General features: G+C 34.3%; 2 protein-coding genes across 3 annotated transcripts in view; both read left to right on the top strand.

Annotated features, from left to right (window-relative positions):
* Positions 1-8,681, top strand: part of LOC136983666 (ral GTPase-activating protein subunit beta) — a 50,065-nt gene extending 41,384 nt beyond the window's left edge. The window contains exons 17-28 of one of the 2 annotated variants that reach the window (XM_067280474.1): positions 1,306-1,498; positions 6,061-6,149; positions 6,229-6,353; positions 6,426-6,593; positions 6,684-6,756; positions 6,835-7,005; positions 7,074-7,206; positions 7,282-7,458; positions 7,529-7,792; positions 7,871-8,012; positions 8,089-8,205; positions 8,276-8,681. In XM_067280474.1, coding sequence (XP_067136575.1) covers positions 1,306-1,498; positions 6,061-6,149; positions 6,229-6,353; positions 6,426-6,593; positions 6,684-6,756; positions 6,835-7,005; positions 7,074-7,206; positions 7,282-7,458; positions 7,529-7,792; positions 7,871-8,012; positions 8,089-8,205; positions 8,276-8,396 — 1,773 coding nt within the window. In that variant the 3' untranslated portion in view covers positions 8,397-8,681. Of the gene's footprint in view, positions 1-1,305; positions 1,499-6,060; positions 6,150-6,228; positions 6,354-6,425; positions 6,594-6,683; positions 6,757-6,834; positions 7,006-7,068; positions 7,207-7,281; positions 7,459-7,528; positions 7,793-7,870; positions 8,013-8,088; positions 8,206-8,275 lie in introns of those variants that run through there. The other variant, XM_067280473.1, reaches the window with a different exon arrangement.
* Positions 8,682-20,236: 11,555 nt separating this feature from the next.
* On the top strand, positions 20,237-23,988 carry LOC136983668 (uncharacterized). The gene is made up of 6 exons (XM_067280476.1): positions 20,237-20,392; positions 22,721-22,794; positions 22,873-22,962; positions 23,042-23,104; positions 23,187-23,279; positions 23,800-23,988. Exons 1-5 carry the CDS (start codon positions 20,317-20,319, stop codon positions 23,247-23,249), a joined length of 366 nt encoding a protein of 121 aa, XP_067136577.1. The 5' UTR covers positions 20,237-20,316; the 3' UTR covers positions 23,250-23,279; positions 23,800-23,988.
* The last annotated feature ends 1,988 nt before the right edge of the window (positions 23,989-25,976 follow it).

The following is a 25,976-nucleotide window of genomic DNA, read 5'->3' as shown; positions in this document are numbered from 1 at the left end:
AACTGTATAATGTCATTTGTGTAATATGGGTTTAAAATCTTACCATTCATATAAGAAGCTATTACTGACAAGTAAAATGCACATACAGCAGCTTAACTGGGTTAAACAGCATGTAATTAGATTGGAATGTTGACATATAAGATTTTGTTGTTTTAAGATTAAGCCAAATTTAACCTGCATGAATCTGACAGCTTATCCTAGGTGTAGAAAAGGTACATCTGTAATAGGGATTGCTTGATGCAGATAGTAAAATTTCCAGTAAGTCAAATAGTATGGGGATGTATGTGTATCCAATAATGATGTCAGCAGACTACACTTTATAAATGGGGTCTGTGCTACAAAAATATCTTATCTACCAAGCTAATTCTAACAACCAAGGAACAATTTCATGACAAGAAATACTGCATATTCATGGATATCACTGCACCAAGATGGTGAGTAAAGTATAATGTGTCTTATCTCTATGGTTTGTTTGCATTATTGTCATATACACTGACAAACAAATTATTGTGAAGGTAAAAAATTTCCTACAAGAGGCCCAAAGTCAGATGCTTGAGTCATCCAGGTAACAGTTCTAACCACAACCCTATTTAGTACTGCTGACATATTATGAACATAAAAATTGTTGAGATGTGGCCAAAAAATAAACAGCAACTGTAGGATTATATTAGAAGAGTTTGATATCACAAGCTTGGTATAGAATATTTGAAGAAACTCATCTGTCTGTGACAAATGCAGCAAAGCTGTTAAGGCTTGAGGTGACCCTATGAAATATTAGGATCCCATTCAACAAGAAATAATTCATATTATGTTTATCAGGCCTACTTATGCTGTAATACTTTTTACTTTCATAACTTTGGACAGCAAGTTCTTGCAACAGTGCTCATTAACAGTATGGTGAGGTTGTGGTATAAAATAACACTTGCTAAGGCTCACTAATATTATATGCAATTGCTAAATTGCATGTTTTTGGTTTTATTCTTGGATTCTTTATGCATTCTTCTTTATTAAAAATCACAATTATAGCTTAAATACACTACTTTGCTGAATGCTTTTCAGTGTGTATTATAGTGGTGCATTTCCATGCTGCTACTATAATTTAAACCATTTTCAAGTTTTTTGTATTAGAATAGATTATTGTAAATTTATGACTAATGTATAGAATATATTTATAAAAGCAGTCTGTCACTGTTTCAATATCCAGAATAGAATGTCATTAATTTTATTATTATTTAATATAATTGTATTGTATTTCATAAAATTATATATTTGATATATATTCTAATTTTATTTATTCTTTTATAGGGTTATTTTCCTCCTCCATACGGCTCTGAAACACTTTCATCATTGTTAGATGAGAAAACACTGTTACAATATTGTAACAGTTGGAATGGAAGTAATCTCTCACCCGAGAATGCCATCGAGCATTTCCGATATTTTGTAACAGATAATTCCATAATTTTGGCACTTCTAGAAGAGCATTTAGGAAATGATCAAGGTTAGAATAAAATTATTTTCTTTGTTTTTTATAAAATTAGATATTGATAAACATTCTATATGCTGCACTGTATAAACTTCAGTTTAAAGATCTTTTGAAAATGATGAGAAGATAAGCAATACTCCTTTGCAAAACATGTGCATTTTTTTGCATGCTGCTTTTTAAAACCACATTTGTATAATTTGGATTGATTAAGTAAGTAAATATATATTTTAGATTTAAATTTATAGAAAGAAAATAGCAAAATCATAATTTAGCTTTGAAATAATTAATAAAAGAAATCTTGAAAACTTTCCCTATACATTTGAAGAAATTTAATTTAATTAAATTTCTTCAAATTCATAGTCTGATTTTAGAAACATATCAATGACTATTATTTTAATATATTTCATGTCGTTTTATCTAAAGATTACTTAAATATTTTTTATTTTCTAAATTTAATACATGAAAGCAAAAATGATGATACATGGAATATGGTAATTATTTTTATTTAATTTTTCAAAAATTTCCATTATGCTTATATCTGCATTATTTTTAGATTGAGTTAAATTGAATACTGCAAACTTTTCTAATGCTTAGTTTTTATTGCTAATTTCAGTTTTTAATTTATGAACTGGTCAAACTAAAATTTGTTAAATAAAAAAATTAAACAAAATTGTCAAAAATTACAAATGTCAAATTGGATTAATGGTTTAATTTAATATCAACAATCAGATCTCTGTAGTTTGTAAAATAAGAGTAGGATATAATTTGTAATATCTGAGGATAAGGAAAAGTTTACTCTCTTGTGTATTCATTCCATTTATTTATTATCTTATCATGTTATCAAAATAGCACTTGTGATCACACGTGCAGTTATTTTATATGCCACCAGAAGCAAAGGATATACCTGAATTTATTGAACTTATGGTGCTGGTGGATTGATTTGTAACAGTAAAACCAAAATTATATCGTGTGATGATGATAAACATCTTGATTGCAATCATTTAGCATAACTGCTTTTGTTTTATACTAATTAGAATTAGTATAAGTATCTACTGTAATATGATTTATCAAAATTTCCTATTATTTTAGGAAATTTTGATATAAAATGTAGTAAAGCTTTACTTTGTGGCCACTTTGCTTATTGTGAGATCTGGAATTCCCTTAGACCAGTGTTTCCTGACGTGGGGCCCACGCCCCACAGAGGGGCAATTTGATTGTTAAGGGGGGCAATTCAAAAATGCACTTGTCCAGAGTTAAAGTTAACCATATAGCCACTGTACGCCATATTTATTGTAAATATTGATTTTGGTTAGTTTTAGTTTTCTTTGTTCTTCGTTTCCCTTTCCTTCTAGAACTTTCCTTTATAACCCTTTTCCCTTGGGTAGGATTAACAATTCTGGGAACCACTGAGAACAAAGAGATGAACGAGGCCCTTAGGCTGGTGAAAGAGGAGAAAGGACTCTTTGCCCAGACCTCAAGGTGGACAGACACGAGTTGTGGTGTTTCAGATCGCGTTTGGCAACGACTGGAAAGTGCAAGAGACTTTGATGAAAAGATCAGGTTTTATCTTGGTTACCATAAAACAGTGTGGCAATTAAGTGCAAGAAAAACTTCAACGAACACGACAAGAAATCTTCCAAAAGAGTTCAACGTATACGTGGGGAAACATAAGAATTTTAGAAAGACTTAGGTGGGGCATAGCACAAAAAAGCGTTGGGAAACACTGCCTTAGACCCAAAAATCTAATTTTTTTCTTTTCTATTATATAATGATGATCTAGAAAAATTCCTAGCTGAGAAAATATGCGTCCCTTGTCGTATAACTGTCGACTATCCATTGTTCTCATGCGGTATACAGATCATCTTGCAACTTAAATTTATAGTTAGCGCTCGAAATTGTCATTTATTTTGATCCCGGGAGCACCTATGACCCAAATTGCCATCTACCATCAATCACGTGACCGATTTTCCCAGCCTAAAGCTATAAAAGATGCTTCCTTCCCCCCTCTGGGGAGTCTCTTATCATCAGCCGTACCAACACCATCGCAGGTTGTCACCACTCTGGACCTTAAGTTCCAGCGTCAACGTGCTCAGTCGCGATTTTTTTATAAAATCGCGACAGGAAGTGCACATTTTTATAATGTGCACTTCCTGGATACCTAGAAACACTTCTTGGATATCTACATGCCAAATCTCTAAGGAAATTAACAATGAGGTATGAACTGACTTTGTAAACTCTCTCTCGAGAATAGGGAACCTATGCGAGATAGGGAAATTAGTCGAAATCTACGTTTGTATTTTGTCCATTTTGTTCATTCCAATAAATCTTGTTTTAATTGTTAAATGGTGTCCTCTTTGACTCGAACATCGCTTTTGCCTTATTGTCGACCCCATCTCACCTCCCCTCCACTCGCCCGACAGAACAGTCCTGACCCTCGGGACTGCAATCGTAAGCTTAGCCATCTTGACAAGTGAAAGGTCAATGACCTGTTGCCAGAAAGGGGAGATACAACTTCCTCTACCTCCCTGGGATCTCACACTTATGTTGCCATTCCTGAAATTCCCCTATAAAACTGTATGTTTTAATATAAATCAAACCTCGTATTGATGGCCACCTGACTTAAGTGGCCAGAAAGGATTGTCCAAAAGTAACATTTTTCTCCATTTACCTGGCCAACAGAACAAGAACGTTATGTGTTCTTAAACTCAAAATATTCTTTAAAGCACTTTAAATGAAATTGAGTTTTGTTGCTATAGTTTTGGAGTAGTTTGCTGTGATCTTTCCAACAGATGACAGTCAAATGAAATAAATGTTCACTTACACTTAATAAATACTAGGGATGAATTAATTTGTCAAGAAGAAAACAATCATATATTTGTTTAATAATTTTATACAAAATCTGATTGTATTTTATAAAAATACAACTATGTAAATCAATGACAATCAGTCTACTTCACTTGCAACACTCGACAAAGAAAAAATATCAATGATGTAAAAGCTGGTTTAATTATTGGACACTTCTGCACATTTAATGACTTACAGTTAATAATTTTATTCTGAATTCTCCTATTAAATTACAGTATTTAAGTAAAAGCTTTATTATTTTACAAACATATTATTTTCACTAGGGTATTGAAATGTACTCTGCTGTAAACAGCTTATATTCACTGTACTCTGTATTTCAATGCCCTATTATTCAGTGTTAATACATTACAATTACCCTGTATGAAAGTTTGAATTACTGATAATGTATATTGTGAAGGATGTGCAGTATTATGTGAATTTTCCATTTTATTTTCTGTGTACTTTTATAATCATGTAATTTTTAGCATGATTCAGTGTGGTACTCTACAGTTCTGTATGCCAATTTTTTTCATTACCCCTCTGAGGTGGCCACATAAGTAAGGTACTATAAAACAATTCCCCAAATCCTTTAAAATTTAGCAAGAAAATTTTACATAATAAACAATTTTGAATTTTTCAAAGCTATTTCAAGGTTATACTTCTATAGAAATCAACTTGTATGGTTTAAATTTAAATTAATTATACACACAATTTATGAATTTATAAATGTGTCTGATTTACTTATAGAAGTCAAAATTGTTCTTTATATAAAACTTCCTTGTTTCATTTGACGAGTTTTTTTAGACTTCAAATAATTTGAATTTTTAAATTAAATAAAGTGATTAATTTTAACAGTAAATGGTAATAGTTTATTATTGTACTAAATTTATCTAGACTTTATAACATTTTTCAATCAATAATTTTTGGCAAATTACTGTATTTTCTCAATTCTAATGCACATCAGATTTTTAAGACATCAAAATTTGAAAAAAGTAAGCTTGTACTGTACATGTAATGCATGTCCTATATCACTGAAAACACATCCTTAAAAAAGTTAATGTATTTAAACAGTAATAAACACATTTTTGAGAAATGTTTTAAATTCATGTCTACAGTGCTTTATGATGACTACATTATCAGAGGATCTGCAGACCAATACAAAATCACAAAATCACAGACAAAATTGACAAAATTACTGTACAGTCAACATTTTAAGAGTGAGATTCATGTGGTTATGCACATATAAGAAATTAACCAGATATGTAGTATCAGACTGAAATGTCTATGTACTAGTACATATTCTTTGAAATAGTGGATAACTTAAACGTAACTTAATAGGAGACTTGTCTGCTAGACATTATTCACTTCACTTGTTGTAGTTCAAAACTCCACCAAACTGTTCCAAAACTAAAGTAGTGGGAGGGACTTGTTGTTTTTGCTGACAATGTAATATCTGTGAATTGCCAAGCAGAGTAAGAAAAAATGACACAAAGAAGGCCGCATTACAAAGTAGGTTGACTTTGATTCTAATGTGCACTCCAATTTATGAGACCAGAAAAGTTCCAAAAAAAAAAGAAAGAAAAGTAAAGACTCACATTAGAAGTGAGAAAACACAGTATTTAAAATATATTTCTATTATATAGAAATGCAATCATAGTCAGTTAGCAGTTTTTGAATTAATTTTCTAATAGTAATCTATTATTTTAATATTAAGAACATTAAATTTTTTAAAGACCCTCAGCCCACTGTAACAGCATTGATTCGAGGTCCATTTGGGAGGAATGCCTGGGCAATGCAACTCCGCCATTTACCTCGCCACAAAGTAAATTCATCTTTCTTTTTTAAACAGAGATTGCATTTTATAACAATTCTTTTGCTAATTTTCTATTGTACATTTTTAGTCTGGATCAAAAATGCAAATGACAAATCCTGGAAGACCTTTGCCGATGAATAACTTAGGAATTCATTACAAGATACGTCCTCGTTATTTTCCGGAATGTGTAGAAAGGATACCCCTTACCAAAGCGTAAATATGCATTGTTGTTATATTTTTTTCATCTGTTAATTTATTATTTAATCTAAATTGTTATATCTGTAGAGATAAAAGTATTCCACCTCTTGAAAGTGTTATTGGAGACCCTGTTGAACATGAAAAGCTCTCAAAACTTGTTGACAATCAAATTGCTTTTGAAGAAGCTGTTGAGCGGCAGATCAAAGCAAGTGAAAGAAAATATCCAAATCCCGAAACTGAATGTAGAGCTCCGAGGTAATTAACTTAAAAATTCAACTGTAATTCATATAGCAAATATAAAAGTAATTGTAATTTATTTTATAAAGTAATATAATTAATTTTCAGTATTTGTCAAGAATTTCAAACATCTCGTCTCCTCCTTTCCCACTTAGGACTTCTATCTCTCGAGACTTTAAAGGTGAAACAAAAATATTTTTATATTTTGAAGGAGTATTCACTATGTATTTTGCTAAAAGATATAATTTCTTGTTTTAAGGATTCATTGACACAACCATTGCCATCATTAATGGCTCTGGATCAGAAGCAATCGGGGTTCTTCAAACAGTTGGACATATTGGATAAGATATCTACCCGAACGAGTGATACGGTGTTTGTGTTTTATATGAAGAGTGGACAAGCTTCTGCTGAAGAAATTCTTGATAATGTTGTAAGTTTTTAGATTTTAATTTAAGCAGTTTGAATCAAAATTTTTATTACTTTTATTTCTTAGACAAGTCACCAAAATATATTCATCCTCACTTTTTGGAATTTCTTTTATCTTTGGGATGGCCAGTTGATGTATCTAAACATGCCGGATGGACTGGCCATACATCTACTGCTTGGAAAGTGAAGCCAAATGAAGATTTTGGTAATTTCTGTATTTAATTTTATTTTCAATTATTTTTGTACATAGATTTCTAATCGAGATTAAAATAATTGCTAGATATACCTTCTGATCATGGTGGAAGTTTATATAATGGAGAACATCAAGTGTTATATTGGTCAGATGTGTTATCAGAAATTGCATTTGTTGTTCCTTCAAAAACAAAATCTCATCTGAACGACGAACTGAAAGATGATGATGATGATTCATTGGGAGAAGTGACATTAAGAATAAAAGGTTATAAATAAAATAGATGAAAAGTATGAATTAAAATTTCAAAAAAAAAAAATAATAATATATTTAACAGTTCCAGTCAGACCAGATACATCACCCAAAGAAAATGATAGGCGAATGACATCGTTAGACGAAGGCACCGATCCCTCTCATTTGTCAGATATTTCCAAACCAAGGGCTCTCTCTCTTAATTTGGAATGTCCAGATATTCATCTTCAGAGTGGAAGAAGTTCTGGTCGCAAATTTGGACGTCAGCAAAGCACCTCAATTGGTTGTGAAGCTAAGGTTATTGTTGTTTGGCTAGAGAGTTTGGATGACTATCTTTCTTTTCCTCTTTGTAAGTATTAAATGTTGATCTTATGTAAAACTATCGTTTTATACACTAATTGTATACTTGATAATTATATTTTTTAAGCCGATTTGCTTCCATACACAACAACTGGATTAGAATCCAATGCTTTTACACCTCGCTGTCCTGAGAAAGATTCTTATGTTATTTTCATTCATGCACTGCAGAGTGGTTTATTTCACATTAAAATGCAAGGTCCAGTTGGTCGGTTAGTAATTTTAGAGCTTTCTATACAGTAAATTAATATTATGTAGCAAGTTACCAAAAACTTTTTTTTTTATAAGTATGACACTTGCTCTTCCATTGGTTGACGGTATGGTAGTGAGCAGACGTACTCTGGGAACTTTAGTAAGGCAGACAGCCTTGAACTTGTGCCGCAGAAAACGATTAGATTCGGAGAAGTAAGTAGGTTTTTAATACTAATAGTGGTAAAACTCTTTGACCATCTGTAAAACTAAAATTTATTTATAGCTGTCCCCCTCCCCACGTTCGTCGAAGACAAAAAATACAAGACATTGTAAGCAAATATCACTTAAAATTATCAGAACCCGAGTTCTACACTTCATTATTTTCTTCTGCAATGGCAAGTTGAATCAATAGATGTACAAACATTATATGTATATACATTGTACAATTTTAAATTAAAAGATCACACTATTGTACAGGAACATTAATATTCAGGGTAAACTTAATTTTTAAATGAAAATCTTATCTGTAGTTTAATTTCACTGAAATACTAATTTTTAAGTGAAACTTTCATTCCTGCAGACATAGATTCTATTCCATTTAACTTCAATTAATTAGTTGCAGTTTGTTCACGTTATATATTAATACAATAATGTAGATATTTAAAATAAACTATTGTTTATATTCAGCATCATGTTTGTTTAATTTCTGAACGTAAAGGCATTGATTTAAAAACTTAAAATAAATATATCAGAGAGATACTTAATAAATTAAAAGTATAAAACAATGAAGCTTGCCACATTCATTTTTACAGTAAGAATACAAAATATCTCTGTACAGAATATAACAATTAATTTCATATATTCTGAGCTATGATGATTTTTTTTTTCAAACCCACTACTGGGTTTAGCTAGGCCCAAAATGGGGCAGCCCTGTGGTGAGGGATGGGCATTGGCATAGCCAGGATTTTGTTATGGGAGGGGCCTAGTAGAGGCTGTAATTTTCTGGGAGGGGCATCAGGTTAACTGGGGGAGGCCGTGTCCACCCATGCCCCTTCCTGGCTATGCTTGTGGGGATGAGTCTGACATATCCGTGGCAGACCCATCCCCAAAAAATTCCTGTTGTTTTTATCACCCAGATTTGGTCTCATATCTCCCACGGCAGTAGGCCAACACCTTAACTTCCTTGCCTTCTGGTTGGCTATTCATATAGTTTTGAATAATTACTTGAATAATAGAAATATATGTTTTGAAAGTTATTCTCACAAAGTATAATTTCGAAATTATATTGTACAGTAAAACCCATGTGTACCAGAATTATGAGGTATTGAATTATTTTCATTTTGGCAGGTTTGTTTCACAGTAATTTTATTATATTAAAATTTTAATATTAGGCTTAATCAAAATTAATGCATTTCTAACTAAAGACAGATTTGGATTCAAATGCAAGAATTGAGAATTATTTGCTCACTAAAGTTGTTCCCAAGAACTTTGAGAGATATCAGAATAAGCAGATTTCTGGGATGCAATACTTATTGGCACAGATGAACGAATGAATTAAAGTACCTACACCTAGTATCTTGTCCCGCTGTTGGAAATTCTATTTGCATTGCAGTTATTCAGTGACTTAAAGGAATTTTAATACTCTAGTAAACATTTACAAAATTTATAAAAAAACTTAAAAAATTTCAAATTAAAATATGACAAGGCTCTTTTTTACAAAGGACAATAAAATGCCGACTTTTTCCATAAAGCTTATAATGCATTTGACTTGCCCTACTTTTTCTACCACAGAGAAAAAGTGAACAACTACACTGGTCAAAACTAAACATATTTTTGCTCTTAGTGAGGGACAAGCTTTGACTTATAAATTTTTATGCTTAACGTAATAGAAATGTTTAAGAAATTTAGTTACAACAATCTATACCTTCTCAAAAACTCCACAATATTAAGAAATGATGACAGAAAAGTTATTGTTTGGCATATGAACCACAAACAACTTTGTTCCTTATTTTAGTAGGTTAAAAAAAATGTTCAAATCATCAATTAATGATGTGTGTAGCCACCTTTATCCTTCTTTCAGACAGCTGTCTTTACTTATTATCCCATTGTTTGTGACTACTGCTAGCTGGGTTATAAAAATCATTTAAGGCACGTTTGAATTGGTTCACAGCTTTTCAATTGGCTGTAAGTCTGGGGACCAAGGAGGGCCGATCGTATGTGGCACGATTCCAATACTTCCCTTATTTATTGAGGTCAATAACAAAAATTAAAAGACAAGACAATCTTTTAATAGAGAGGTTGTGGCCGAAGTTCAAACATTAAACTTGTACGGCAAGCAGAAGTACACGTTTGACGTTTGAACTCCAAGTAAAACACGTTTCTCCACACTGTCACGTCATGCACTGACTCATGGGATATTGTTAAAAAAATGGCGAAACACCTTTAACAACGACGAATGTTACTAGCGAAGGTAAATAAACAAATCAAACTATTTTAAAGTATTTATAGGATATTTAATAACACTAAATATTTTTAATTAGCGTCGTGTCTCCTACCCTACGATAGGACTACCTCGTACTTTCGTTGAGGGAAGTAATGGCTTAGGTAAATCGGAAAGCAGCTCGGGAAATTATTTTTAGAAAATTTACGAACGTATTACGCTGTTGATGGTAGAAGATGCTGCGAAAGAACAAACCTACTCTTACAGAATTATGATAAGCTATTATGAAGATAAATATATGTAAATTCTATAGGCACTTCACATCGCTTGCAAAAAAATTGAATAGTTAGACGATTTTAATCCAGAAATTATTTGTTTCTTTGCATTATTATTCACAAATGCTTAAATAATCATTATTTTAATAAAATACGACATAATTTTAACCCCAAACACCACAAAAAAAATGAAGTTTAGCATGGTGAGTAAAAAGTTCGCCTAGACAACAAACACAGTTATCAATCTTCTAGAATTGCCAGATGGCGGCGTTCGAACGTCCGACGTTCACGTTTCTGACGGCTGCAACCTCTCTAATTAATTCATAACTAATGTTTTTGTAGTGATATCAGCTAATTGGGTATTAATAGACGTCTTTGGAAATCTTTCATCACAATTTTTTTCTAGAAGTCTTTTATAAGAAATTATAGCGAGGTTGAGGCCGAAGTTTTAAAAGCGAAAACGTGTACGTCGGACGTTCGGCGCCGCTTTCCCGTAAGTCTAGAAGTTTGACAATGGCGTTTAGAATGTCGAGCATGATTCCACTGGCTTACCTTGTATAATTTATGTTAGCTTATTTTGAAGTTTTTTTTTTTACAATTTTTCACCATGTATAATGATGATATACGATATGTTGAATTCGTATCAAAGTACTACATAATTATGGTGTTAGTGGCCTGTATCTCATATAGTGCCTAGTGTTATGTCAGACCAAAGCGGCCGGATGGCCGAGCGGTCAAGGTGGCAGCCTACCGCTCTGGGGGACCCGGGATCGATCCGAACGAGTCGAATAATCCCCAGGAATTTTTCGGAGGGTGGTCCGTTCGGATATGTCGGGCCCCGTCCCTCACCACCCGGTCGCCCCATTGTGGGCCTGGCCGAACCCATAATGGGCCTACTAAAAGAGGCCCTCTTAGTGCCCACAGGGCGGAAAGAGTTGGAAAAAAAAAAAATGTCAGACCAAAGTCAAGACACTATAGGAAAAACACATTTCGTCTACTTTAAGAATTTCCTGACTATTTTTAAAACTCTGTTAAGTGAATCCTTTAGCAAGCCCACAGTAATGTGACAGGGTGGTGAGGAACAGTCCATTCCTGAAAATTCCTGCAGGTTTTCGACCCATCGGGCATCAGTAGACTGTCACTTTAACTGTTTGGCCTTCCAATTTCCTGGCTGTGTGACGTGTGTAGTATAATGCACGTATTGTTTTGAAGCTCTAATGTTTGGCGATACTTTCTTGTATGCGGTATGATGCCCATGCAAGAAAGGATTATTAGCACAATAAGCACCCTATTCGTGCTCCACAGACGCTTCATTTCAAAGGCGAGTTCTGAATATTTACCAATTTTTTAGAGTATGTATTTTGTATTATTGGTGTTTGGCAGATATGTCTGATATATAGCGATTTTGTTTTTGTCAACGAATTGTTTTTCTATGATTACGGCTGGGTCGTAGTAAACGTTTTGTGTGCGTTGTTTTCTATGACCGTGTGAGATATGTATTTGTAGTATGGTTCTTCCGTGTGTAGTAGCATGTTTTCGTGCAAGCCTTTGATGTCTCATATCGACATAGTCAAAATAGCAAACATAAGTACATTGGTACCTCGTAACTTCGAATTTAATATTCCCAGGAGACTGTTCGAAGTCCGAATCAGTTTTTCTCATCAGAAATAACGGAAAGTGAATTAATCCATTTCCAGACCCTAAATAATATGCATTTTGATAAACTTAAATAGTGAATTACATATAATTTAAGGGAAAATAACAATTAAATACCCCAATAAATTAAAATACTAATAAATAGTATTAATCAGTATATACGTAAATAGTATATAATAAAATGTAAATTGGTCGCACCCCGTCGACTTCGGCACGCTTCGCTATAAGTTCTTTTTCATTTCAATCGTCGATATTACAACCTTCCTCGTAAGCCCTGGTCACACTATGCGATTTCCAGCCGCGCGGGCGACTGCAACCGCGACGGCTGTTTTCATTAACTAGTAATCCCCCCTCGAAAACCGGCGGGACTGCAACCACAGCTAGAAACAAGAAGTTTGTTCTACTCGCGACGGTTGCAAATGCGCATCCAATCAGAAAACGTTTTTGTGCCACGTCATACTTTGTGTTGTATATTTGTCAACATATCTTGATTATAACATTTGTATTAACTGAGTTTCAGTACATTTAAATGCTATATTTGATATAAATCAAATCTGAATTTATAAAAGTTATTGTTAGATTTATTTTAAAAAGTTTGATTACATTTAATAATATACAATTGAATAAAATAAATGCTGATATAAAAGAAAAAATATATCGATTATAAATGAATTAAATCATTCAAGCTTTTTTCTAAACCACTTCAACCCTCAAATATTCACTTTTATAAGATTGATAAATAGCATCCAAAACCTCTGGGATAATGACTGATATCGAATTATGGCCCACTATAAATTGATATGTCAAACTACGAAACGTTTCGCCTAAATTATATATAAGTATTGGTATTCATACGGATATATCCCCTATAAGCTTCGGCCTCCGAAAGCCTTAATTCATTCATCAGCTGGTGAAAGCCAGATTGTTTAGTCCGTTTATTTTCATTTCGCCAAGTTTTAACCCAGCATGAATGTTTTCTCTTATTTTTCTCTTCGTATATTCTCGCCAGCTGTAACAAAATTATCGCCTTTTTTCTTTTATTCATTCCAGAAAAAGAACTGCTTGCTATTTTAATAAGAAAAGCAGAGTATTTATGGAATTTTAGCTAAAGTAGAACGTAAAATGTCGGCGAACACACGAAAGTAGACAAAAACAAGCTACTGTAATTTTATTGGTTTATTATAGGGTCACGTGTTCCGAGTTGCAACGTCAACGAACAATGTGTGACCACGAGAAGACGCGCGCGACTCGCGCTTGTTGCAGTTGTGGTCGCCTGCGCGGCTGGAAATCGCATACTGTGACCAGGGCTTTAGACTTTAATAAGTAAAGGTTACATTGGTTGAACAGAAACTTTTTGCATATTTTTTAACAGCTGTGGTTATTTAATTATAACAGTTGTGAAACAACACATTATTGCTAATGAGAGTTTTATAACCAAATACCGCGAAAATGAAACTCGAGTCAGAGCGAGAGACGACTTCAGATCACAACAGATTGCATTTATTCTTCGAGCGGATTTTTTCACTGCGTGCCCGGTTCGAACTCCGAAGCGAATTTTTGTCAAATTTACAGATAGTTTCGAAGCATTGTAAATTAGTCGTTAGTACCACTGTAGTCTATCCAAAGCTTGCAACCCGAAGTGATGCGTTGTATACTTTCGTGCACCACGGGTATTTTCTATAAGCGTTGTCTTTTAAAATGTGCTTCCTATAGTTTGTATTTATAACCCGGTCTCCAGAGTCAGCCAACAGCAACAGTGGCAACACTTAATTTTTGTTGGTGACGTCATGTTTTATTGTAAACGTTTTCGTTGCTGTAATGTTTCTTGGTTAAAATGAAGGGTATACTGTAGATTACTCCCTATGGAATTTCGTGTGTTTGGGTATATATCTGAACTCAGGGGACCGAGACGAGTTCAAGATACTCTACTTTTGGACCGGAGACGAAAAATAAAAAAGTTATCATACTTTTTTCCGGCGATCGCGCGATGATAGGGAGTCGCGTCGCTCTCCGCTAAAGTCGGCCTCGCTATCGCGATCGGGAGTCCCGTCGCTTGCCGTTAAAATTGCCTTTAGTAGACGTTTCCCCCCTTTTTTACTTTGTTCAAGAACTGTGAATCGATCACTAAGTTTAGCACATGGCGGCGTGTGGTGGCGCCCATACGAGAGGTCAGTCGGGCCGCCACTGTTCGCTGCCATAAGTAACATTAACCGAAATGGCGATCGCGCGATGATCGGAAGTCGCGTCGCTCTCTCCGCTCTCGTATCGCGTGTTTAACGCTCTGGGAGATGACCATAGTCCGACGTCACGGTTTGCAGACTTTACCGCAAGATGGCAGTACTAGCAACTATGGTGCCGTCTTCGTGAGAGCATTAAAAAAGTATGGTAACTTAAAAAGTGTGACGACTTTTTTATTTTTCGTCTCCGGTCCAAAAGTAGGGTACCGTTGAACTCGGCTCGGTCCCCTGAGTTCAAATATATAATCAAAGTCCTGAAATTCCATAGGGAGTAATCTATAGTACACCCAAAATGAACAACAATGTGTTTTACGTGGCGTATTCAATTTTGGGAATTTGGAGAAAGGATAATTTATTACACGATGTAAGGAATGCGATCACGTTGTAAGTAACCCATTTATGAATTATTTACTAAATCATATTTTTACAAAAGTCGGTTAATATAACCCTTGGTGCGAAGATCGTCAGCAAAGAAACAGTGGGACGCACGTTTTTTTTTTTTTAACTCTTTCCGCCCTGTGGGCACTAAGAGGGCCTCTTTTTTAGAAGGCCCATTATGGGTTCGGCCAGGCCCACAATGGGGCGACCGGGTGGTGAGGGACGGGCCCCGACATATCCGAACGGACCACCCCCCGAAAAATTCCTGGGGATTTTCGACCCGTTCGGATTCGATCCCGGGTCCTCCAGAGCGGTGGCTGCCACCTTGACCGCTTGGCCATCCGGCCGGGACGCACGTTCTAACCCAAACTAACCTATTCTAATAAATTACCATAATTATTAGCAACCAAATTATTAAATAGGTTAGAACGTGCGTTCCACTGTTTCTTTGCTAGATCAGAGACGAGCTGCCATCTTGGCACCAAGGGTTACATTAACCACCAAAAGTCAATGAAAAAATTTAAATACCTATTTTGGAAATTAGTATTAATTTACATTAACAGCGATTTAAAATAGAAATATTGTTAATTCGTACGTAATTGTGTCTTGACGGTCAAACCTCGATTTAGCGCCACTGTTTAATTCTGAGGCGAACAAACAATGGCGCTAAAATGAAATATCTGTAGTAATGTGGTTTAGGTACGAGTTCGAGTGTTTATTACTACAGGAAATTCTCGTTAATTCGAACTCGGATAATTCGAAATTACCGATTACTCGTAACTACTTTTTGTCCCGCCGGGGAATATAGAGAATTTTATGCGTTGAGGAATTGGGATAGTTCGAAATTCCAAGTAAAAATTCTGTCGAACTGTCCTATGCGTACGTTAACTCTCAAATTTTGGATCGAAGTGTTTCCATACTATAAGATCGGATGGGCAACCCGCGGCCGCCTCGCATAAAATATGAATAAATATATGAATTTCCCAGCTTAAGAAAGCATGCAGCAAAAATTCAAATGTTATTTTTACAACTTATGTATGTAATAGTTTTTCCCGCCATGAATTTAGTAAAAATTAAAACAAGAAGCCGGCTAACAAACTGAAATCGAAACTAATTTAAAACTAGCAGTGACTAATATTTAATCAAATATTTTCGATATATTACGTTTAAATCGGTTCCAAAAGCTAATTTAAGTATACCTATGCTAAATTATAATTATACATGAATAAATAATTGTGATTCACCGGCATTTTTTCCTCTTATAAGGACGGCATTACTGTAGCCTATTATCATATACAATTTAGCAAAATCGCTGTAGAGGAAATTGCCTCAACTTTGATGTTATAAACAATAATGTAACGAAACGATGACTTAAAATATATTTGGATATAAACATAGATGAAATTATCATCATCGTGTTACTGAATCGCCGTTTAGTAAAATCGTTATAAAAAGTTTCAATTAGCATAAATTTGAGCTTTTGTAATTTTGAATAACATTCATTTGTTTCCACGCAATTTTATTTTTATAAGCATATTCCAGTAGATTCAGATTTTGTCCTAGGAAATTTCCTTAAATAGGGGGACGAAGCCCGGATGAACAACTTTTGGCGATGGAGTCCGATAAAAGAACGTGTGGCAAACTTTTCTGGTGAAGCCCGGAAAGTTACTCAACTCGCCCTGATCATTAATTGTTACTGCAAATATTATAAATAAAATGTATTCTTTAAATATTTCTACAATCTCGGTTTGACAAAACAAAAACTATTCTTCCTACTTGGAAGTTTAGTTTGCACTCGGTTGGCGTCATCTGCGGACTCTCACAGAAACTATCTACGAAGATAAATGTATTGTGCTCTGTGCTGACCGAAGCGTGTATTGCTATTGCTTGAAAATGAAAAAAAAAATTGTAAGGGTTCTTGCTCGACTCTTGTGCCGTTCGAGCGGGAGTCAAAGGAGACCAAAAAAGAAGTCCAATAATTTTCAATTATACTAGAATATAAATTTAAGCAATAGCAAAAACAAAAACATTCCTCCTTTAAACCTAAATACGAAAGAAATCTCCATTTAAAAGAAACAATATGAGATAGCTGAAAGTTAAAATTGTGTGTGGCGCCATCTGTTACGATATACGATTATCATCAATTTTTTAACCGGGCAAAAAAGGCCTAATTTTGTGGCTACAGCCGAGTTTTTAAAAACAATAAAAATTTTACTCGTTATTAACATTTACGATAAATCCGTCCATTTGAGATATGACACGTCACTCCCTCTCTCCCCTCGAGTTCCGTATTCCAAAATTTAATATCCCATACCCTACACAAGTTACAGAGCCTAATTTCTTTTCTTAATCTGCTGGTTCTTGTCAATCCTTGTTCCGGATGGTGGCACCACCCTGGCCACCAACATCTGGGACAAGGATTCGCAAGTACCTTTAATCTTTACCCCATCCCGAGATATTGCTGCCGAAGTTCAAACGTTAAACTTGTACGGCAAGCAAAAGTACACATTTGAACTCCAAGTAAAACACGTCGCGCACTTACACATGGGATATTGTTGAAAAATGGTGGAACACGTTTAACAACTACGAATGTTACCAGCGAAGGTAAATAAAAACTATTTTAAAGTATTTATAGAATGTTTAACACTAAATAATTAAATTAGCGTCGTGTCTTCTACGGTACGATAGGACTACCTCATACTTTTGTTGAGGGAAGTAGTGGCTTATGTAAATCCGAAAGCAGCTCGGAAAATTATTTTTAGAAAATTTACAAACGTATTACGCTGTTAATGGTAGATGATGCTGCGAAAGAACAAATCTACTCCTACAGAATTATGATAAGCTATTATGAACACAAATAAGGAATATATAAATTACTCTTTATGGAATTTCGGGACAGTATATATTTGAATTCAGGAGACCGAGACGAGTTCAACGATACCTACGTTTCGACCGGAGACCAAAAATAAGAGTTATCATATTAATGATTTCTTGCCTTTCACAATGCATATTACGTTATTTTAGTATTTTAAAATGGGAGTTTTCTAAATGGAGAGTAATCTATAGTATAGCCCACAAATATATGTAAATTCTATAGGCACTTCACATCACTTGCAAAAAAATTGAATAATTAAATAATTTCTGAATTAAAATCGTCTGTTTCTTCACAGTATTATTCATAAATGCTTACGTCATAATTTTTACCCTAATTATTTATTTTATTAAAACAAACACAAAAAATGAAGTAGTTTAAGCCCAACTTCTACTTGTCCTGCTAGACGTAGCGAACGCCATTATCAATCTTCTAGAATTGCCAGATGGCGGCGCTCAACGTCCGACGTTCACGTTTTGGGCTGAAAACGTCGGCCGCAACCTCTCTATTAAACGAATTAAACACGATTACAATACTTTCCCGTATTGTGCAGTCGGGAAAGTATAAAATATAACCAATAGTTTAAAGTTACAGTTTACTGGCGGTCGATTGTAATCGGTATTTCTAGAGTGAAAATGGAAGATTCGCGTAACGAAATAGACGCAACTAATTAAACACTCGCCTTATCGAATAGATATGCTCCGAAACTTGTCGCTTTAAAAAAATTCTGCAGAACATGCATTGTACGATTTGTTAAAACTCAATTTGGCTGTCAAATATGATTACTTTGGTTGGCCCTCACGAATATTTGAAGACGGGATGAAATTAAGATATTTGTTCCTGTACATATTTAACAGTTCTCATACAATTATTGTCTTCTATTATTTTCGGTCTGTTAGAACTTTCCTATATCTTTTAACACACTAGATTTCTTAGAACTAATATTACCACCGATTGAGGCCGGATGGCCGAGCGGTCAAGGTTAGCAGCCTGCCGCCCTGGAAGACCCGGGATCGAATCGGACGGGTCGAAAAATCCCCAGGAATTTTTCGGGAGGTGGTCCGTCCGTATATGTCGGTCCCCGTCCCTCATCACCCGGCCGCCCCATTGTGGGCCTGGCCGAACCCATAATGGGCTTGCTATAAGAGGCCCTCTTAGTGCCCACAGGGCGGAAAGAATTAGTTACAAATAATACAAAAAAAGTCTTATATATATATTATAACTCATATATATATATATATATTACCACCGCAATACGAGGTCTTACCGGCGCCACGTCGGCAAGTAGAGAGAGTTCAACACTCGATAAATAGCACTGTCTAAATGCTGAGTTGCCGAGTGTCAAGTTTTGCAACAACGTGCAAAAGACGACTTCGCGGCACTTCTAACAGATATCGCCACAATTATTGCTAGAAAAACTACTGGGTCTAGAAAGCTCAAATTAAACACAATTATTGCAAATTCAGCCCACTGATATTCGAATATACAGTAGCAATCTTATCGTTTTTTTTCACATGTAAGTTTGTAATAAGATACATAATGCAGTTATAATAAAATATTAATTTTAATTAATTCAAAGTACGTTAAAATATGCAAATTTATATTTTAGAAACTACAAGGGAATATCATTGGAAGATGGAAGCGGCGCTTCCAATGACGGCACGCCACTGGTCTTATATCAAGGGGAGTAAAAATGACACTGACTATGACTACATATACAAGGAATCGAAGTTTCCGACTTTCGAGGGGTCGATTTCTCCGTCCCTGAATAGCTATAGTAACTTTCAATATCTCGTCTCGTTCGAATTGTTAGTGTGCAAAATTTCAAGATTTTGTATAAAGCGGTTGCCGAAACACAAGCAATCGAAAAGTGCTAAGATCTGCAAAAAAGCTTATTTTCTTATCATTTTTCTTCATCCGGCACGCAGAGAAAAACTACTGGGTCTAGAAAGCTCTAGAATTTTAAACTTAAGCTTAACACGAAATGGTACAGTCGAAAGACGATGACAAATGTATTAGAAAAATCAAAAATTTCCACAACTCACAGAACAAAACTCTACGCCAACAGTCGAATTAAAGTACTATTTACCTATTTTGAAATGTTTGTTGTTGTTAATTTTTTTCTACATTATTTTAAATGACAACTTTTTCTCCTGTCTTACTATCGATTACTTCTTACTACACGTCACAGTTAATAACTATTTTATTAATAAATAAGTTTATAAAACAAAATTATAGATTACAATTAAAATTCGTATAAAACGACAGATTTAACTATAAACTACGAGGGGAAAAGGAAACGTTATTATTAAGATATAAACTTCCTCTACTCGTTATCGGCTTTAATATACTCGTATATATTTAATCGCTTTACTTTTTTTTTCCTGTAAAGAGCCGGGTTTTCATCGCTTTGAATTCGTTTCAAATTACTAAAATAGTTTTTCTGTGTTATTACGTCGAAAAATCATGAGGAAAATTGCAATATCCATTTTTTTGGTGTATGTTAGTTGCACTTTGGCTCATTCCTCTGATGAAATTTGCGGTAAGTATAATATACACTTTTCTAGCTTTTTCTCTTTCCTCCCTGGGAGTATTGACAGGACATGTTTGCGTAGTCATACTCATGCAGAAGTATAATGGGTGGTGAGGAGAAAGCTTGACCATCCCTGAAATTTTCTTGGAATTTTCGATTTTTCGGATCCCCACGTCGATAGAAATTAAATGCGAATTTAATTCCTACCGCTGACGGTCGACAAGCAAGACCGACTGAAAACACGTAATTTATTGAACACCTTACTTACAAATCATTCGTGATTTTATAAAAATGGTTGGACGTCTTGTAAAATATTTTAAAAATAATAATTGGGGTTAGATACATGTATAGAATTATAAGAGAAGAGAGCATTCGTCATTCTTTTTTCTACTTTCATTAAACTGAACCGGAACGAGTAAAGAATTATTATCGAAGGCAACGACTCAAATTTTCAAATCGCCGAAACACGTTTGCGAAGTAACGACTCGATCGATTTGAGCGAAATTTTGCACATTGATAATAGTAATAAAATGGCGAAAAGCCGAAATTAAAACTTCCACCTGGAACGGGAAGATAACGGGGGTAAAAGATTCTCCCCAAGTTTAGGTTTAAGTCAATGAGAAGATTTTTAGTTTATAAACTTATCTATTTTGCTTAAATATTTAGGACATGCCACACATCAATAATCAGTATTTTGAATTGTTTAAAGATAAATAGAATAAAACTTCAAAATATAACATTAAAAAGCAAATTAAATAGACGAAATAAAATTAAAATATAAAAATACAGTCAAACCTGTTTTTATGCGCTCTTTTTATGTGCGATTTTTATTTGTGCGATTTTTTTTAATGCGAATTTTTAATTTGTGCGGTATAGTTGGCGACTAGTCTCGTGCGATTCGTCATGTCTTACGTTGACTTATTATAGCTAAATAAACTTATTATAGCATAAATGCACTTATTATAGTAATATTATTGCATGATATATGCGAAAAATGAAATAATTTATTTTTTTAAGTCAACAAAACACCACCTGGACAAAAATATGTAAAACAGACGATAGACCAGACGATGCAGTCAAGTGCTGACATCTGTTGTCAATAAATTCTATTTCGTACGGTTTTGAGTTATTTTCTATGTGAGACTTTTTTTATGCGGTCCCTGTTGACCGCATAAAAAAATATTTTTAAATTGTGTTGCGAAAACTATTATTTACAGCCATTCGTGAAGTTTCGTGAGATTTTTTTTATGCGTTTTTTTTAATGCGGTCCCTATCCCCCGCATAAAAACAGGTTTGACTGTAGTACGAAACGAGCAAATAAGTTCTCGAATGATAATCAATTAAAATTAATTAAAGCTGATAAAACTAAATAATAGCGATGAAGATTGAAAATATAATTCGATAGTAGACGAGAGGTTGAATAATAATAGCGCACGAAAAAACTAATAACCCGTTACAAAAGTTAAAAATTAAGGTAAAGTAATAGAAAAAATTTTATATTCATCAACATTTATTATAACTTTTCTGAACCAGATCCTAATTTTACACGGTGGGCTAAAACATAAAAAACCCATTAAACATAGACCCTTAATCGACATAAAATATTGTCTCCTGTAACTTAGAATTATTTGTTAAAAGTAAATTGAATTTCTATGATATTTCTAAGTATAATATAAACAGAACAGATATATTGTGTCAGAGATTGAAGGCAATGAAAATATTAGCACGACGTCATTAGACACGAAGAATACGAACCTATAATAAAATTAACGATTCCTCGGTACTTTATTCTCGCAGTACTGATGATTCCCGCAATACTATGAAATTGTTGGAATTATTTTTGTTAATAAAATAATTAATAACATTGCAATTTAAAAGCCTCATTATTAGCGTATGGTAAGTCCTAAATATTTAAGCGAGGTGAACTAAAAGAATTGTCGTAGAGGAACAAAAAGCTTAAAGGGAAGGAAAATACGTGGATCCACATTCGAAATAAGACCGAAGCTCTTTCCAATTATTTTTATTTCTCTTATTTATGTTTACTACCGATCGTCTTTTTCCACTTTTCTGGAAAAATTGGAAGTATGTACCTTAATCTATATAATTTAACGTATTATATTATGCACGTTTCGTTGCGTAAGATTTTCGAGGTAAGAATTAACTGCTTATGCAGTAACGAGTCACTTTAATTTAGCACCCCTAACGACGTTGCAAGCCGTTCTAGGGATCAGTTCTAGGTTTATTATGGCGTGAACGATAAGAAATAGCATTTATAGAACTTTAAGTTAATTCAATAAATTATTGAATAACTTAATCTTTAAAATGTGAATACTCCAGCATTATCTAGAGATCAGTTGTCCCAGTTCACTGATTGCCTGGACGATTTCTTGAGTGACGAAAGCAGAGATGTTGTGAGTTGTCTCTCATTAAATCATATAAAATTATTTCTAAATTTAATTATAATAATGATTTTTAACATTTACTTGTAGGTAGGTGATTTTCTGAAATGCCTTGGTTTCTCTTCCGTCTTCGATTATTTAGAAAACGAGTGCGCACTTAATCCTAGTGGCCTCGATACTGTAAAGATTTTTAAAAGGCTATATATATTTTTTTAATTTATTAAATTTTTATATTTGTTTTTTTCTTTTTTAATATTAGTCAGATGAAATGTACAAAAAATTCTTTATCTGTTATATGCAATATGGAGAATATTTAAATACTGTAAGTGTTAACGATGTATAATGCAGTAATATACTAAGATATACATAAATAATACAAATGAACGTAATTACATTTCTTAAAGGTTCTAACGAAAGAAAATGAAAATTATTGTCTGGAGAAAGCAACGGCCGGAATTGTGGAATAATCTAGAGAGGGACTTTCACGATTTCTACAAGTAAATATAATTTTTATTTTCATTATATTTACGTGATTATACCGGCTTCAAAGTGATTAGATCACAATCGGTGTCATACATCAGTCTTGTCCCTTCAAAAAAGTTCCAACCAAATACTATGAGGTTGCACACTGCACACCTATGTCCGGTACGTCCGGGGCAAGAATCAGTTTAAAAAATAATATGGACAATGTCTTTCTGACAATATTCGTTCGATTTTCTTGTGCAGCTGGTTTTTCTAACTGTTTGATACATTTGTAAACATTAAAGTTTTCGGAAATGACATAGAAATTGGTGCCGCAGCGGGTCTTTTGGACGAATCTAATATTTCCTGTCTTCTATTTATTTCAATCGAATCTTTTTCGGCAAAACATCTTCCCAGAATCTTACGCAAAACATCTTACACAAAAGAAAAACTAAAAATAATTATTTACTTCTTTACATAAATTATAAATTTCTCCGTGTTGCAAGCATCATAATAGAGTTATAAGTTATTTAATGTAATTTTTTATGTTTACAGACTCAAGATTTTTGGAAGTTCGAATGTTACGTCGCACGGAGAATCGATCCATCTAAATATTTTAAAGCGCATTTATGAAAAATTAATGACTTGTTTTAAAATCTCTTGTAAACGACTTTTTGGATTAGAAGTTTTCTGCATTAATTTCATTATGAATTTTTTATAACTGATTAAAACGATACGAGACAATTTAGTTTGTTCTAAGAAATTAATTACGTATATTATGTGTATGCATGGGAAAATATTTATGTTCTTTACAGGTAGTTTAGATCCACAATGGAACCGAGCAGCGTGAGTGGAAAATAAAAAACCATGCTTCGATCCGAACTGCTAACCAAAACTTATGTGGGAGGGCTGGATGGTATTCGAATTCGAACCCGACCTTAATGTACCAGCAACGTGCTATGACATTTGATGATAGGTAAGCTGTGTTTTTGTAAGAAGCCGACTTCCAGGGGTAATCAATTAATTGCTTGTCAGTGATGGTCTAGGGTCCATTCGTATGCGAGTGGTAGCAGAGAAAAACAAAGACGTAACAAAAACCGTTTATTTTAACATAAAATAAACTTACACTATATACAAAATAGTATGCTTTAGGACAATCAGCTGTTCGGACGTTCTGGGCGTCGATGAGGTCTTTGATCGTCTATCGAAGGTGGCCCCGGGACAGTGGCGTTGACAAATCCAAAAGACAGGTGGGGAGACTTCGTCTGTTGGCGTCGGCGACACGGTCTAAGTCCGAAGTGGCAGGGTTACAGGTTGGCAAAATAGATGAGAAACTGCTCTTTTTTTGCGCCTTAATACACGGCGTTTTGGTTATTCGGAACGTTAACCGAGTGTGAGGTGTCCTCGGTTGGGGATTATACCAATCTCCGTTCTTTCTTTCGTCCATTTTGATTGGTTGTTCTCCCTTAGTCACGCTTCCGAGTGTCTAGTCCAGTGGTTCCCAACGGTGTTCCGCAAGCATCTCCCAAGTGTTCCGCAGATTTAGTCGCAAATCGGAAAGTGTAAGTACAATCGTATTCGAGCCGCCGAATATCAATAAAATTTTCATAAACTTAAATATATATGTACGACTCGTACTGATGAAGTGTATTACTGTTTCGAATAAGATAAAGGCAATGATAAAAACTGAATGAAATATGTAAAAAACATCAGGCACAAGTTTCCCATTAAAGTTATTTAGGTATATTTTTTCCTGTCTTAGAATTGGCGTTAATAATATGAGTAGAGATTTTGAATTATAACTGCTCAATTCTAATAAAATAACTGATGACAAGCTTATGTATTTCATATTAACTTAAGTAAGTGTTCCGCTAAAGAAAATTGCTCACAAAAGTGTTCCGCATCCTACAAAAGGTTGGGAACCACTGGTCTAGTCCCTCGTTACTAAGCGTAACGAGACTCCTACCTGGAGCGCGAGAAAGGTGAAATTCGAAGACGAATTCGATCTTCCACCGATCATAGGACGACTTCCTTCCGCGATTTATGGTTTCTGCCTGGCAGTTTGATATAAACAATGGGCGTCCGAGTACAAATGAGTTTTACCTATGTTTTTTAAACTAATAAATTTTTCTCTAAATTAACCGTTTTTTGGCGTCATCAGTGGAAAGACAAATTTTTATGACAACGGATATATAAACCGTAAATTTAAGGAAAATAAATTCTAAAGCTTTTTGTACCTTGTACGTCTTTAAGCCGGATGCACACATGCGGCGCGGCAAGGAAAAGCGGTGACGCAAACGCGTCTTCGCCGCGCGGCAGCACGACCACACAAGCGGCAATCCGTTTACATTTCGGCGCATGCGTTCAGTATTCAAGATGGCGAACGATATCGACACTCCGCTATCCACGTGTTTACAAATTTTGTTTTGTACGGCTCGTTTTATTTAGCTAGAAGATTTCGTCGAAGATTCGAATGAATATTTTGGATTAGAGATATCGTATTGGCAAGAATCTTGCCGAGATATTTTGTTGGATCGATAAAGAACTGATGTACAAAATAGGCTTATTCTTCGATTAAGATCTCTCGATAAAGAATACTATTTCGAGTAAGATTCGGTTGTTTTGTTCTTTGAATTAAATAATATATGATTACTGTATCTGTGTAGAATTTGTGTTAAATTTATTATTCTTTCCTCTTTATTCTGATGTTAGTTATCTCGGTTAACCACGTC

Source organism: Centruroides vittatus, unplaced genomic scaffold, assembly GCF_030686945.1.
Source record: "Centruroides vittatus isolate TY-2023 unplaced genomic scaffold, ASM3068694v2 contig_884, whole genome shotgun sequence".
NCBI lineage: Eukaryota > Metazoa > Arthropoda > Arachnida > Scorpiones > Buthidae > Centruroides > Centruroides vittatus.
This window is presented reverse-complemented; position numbering and strand designations above follow the sequence as displayed.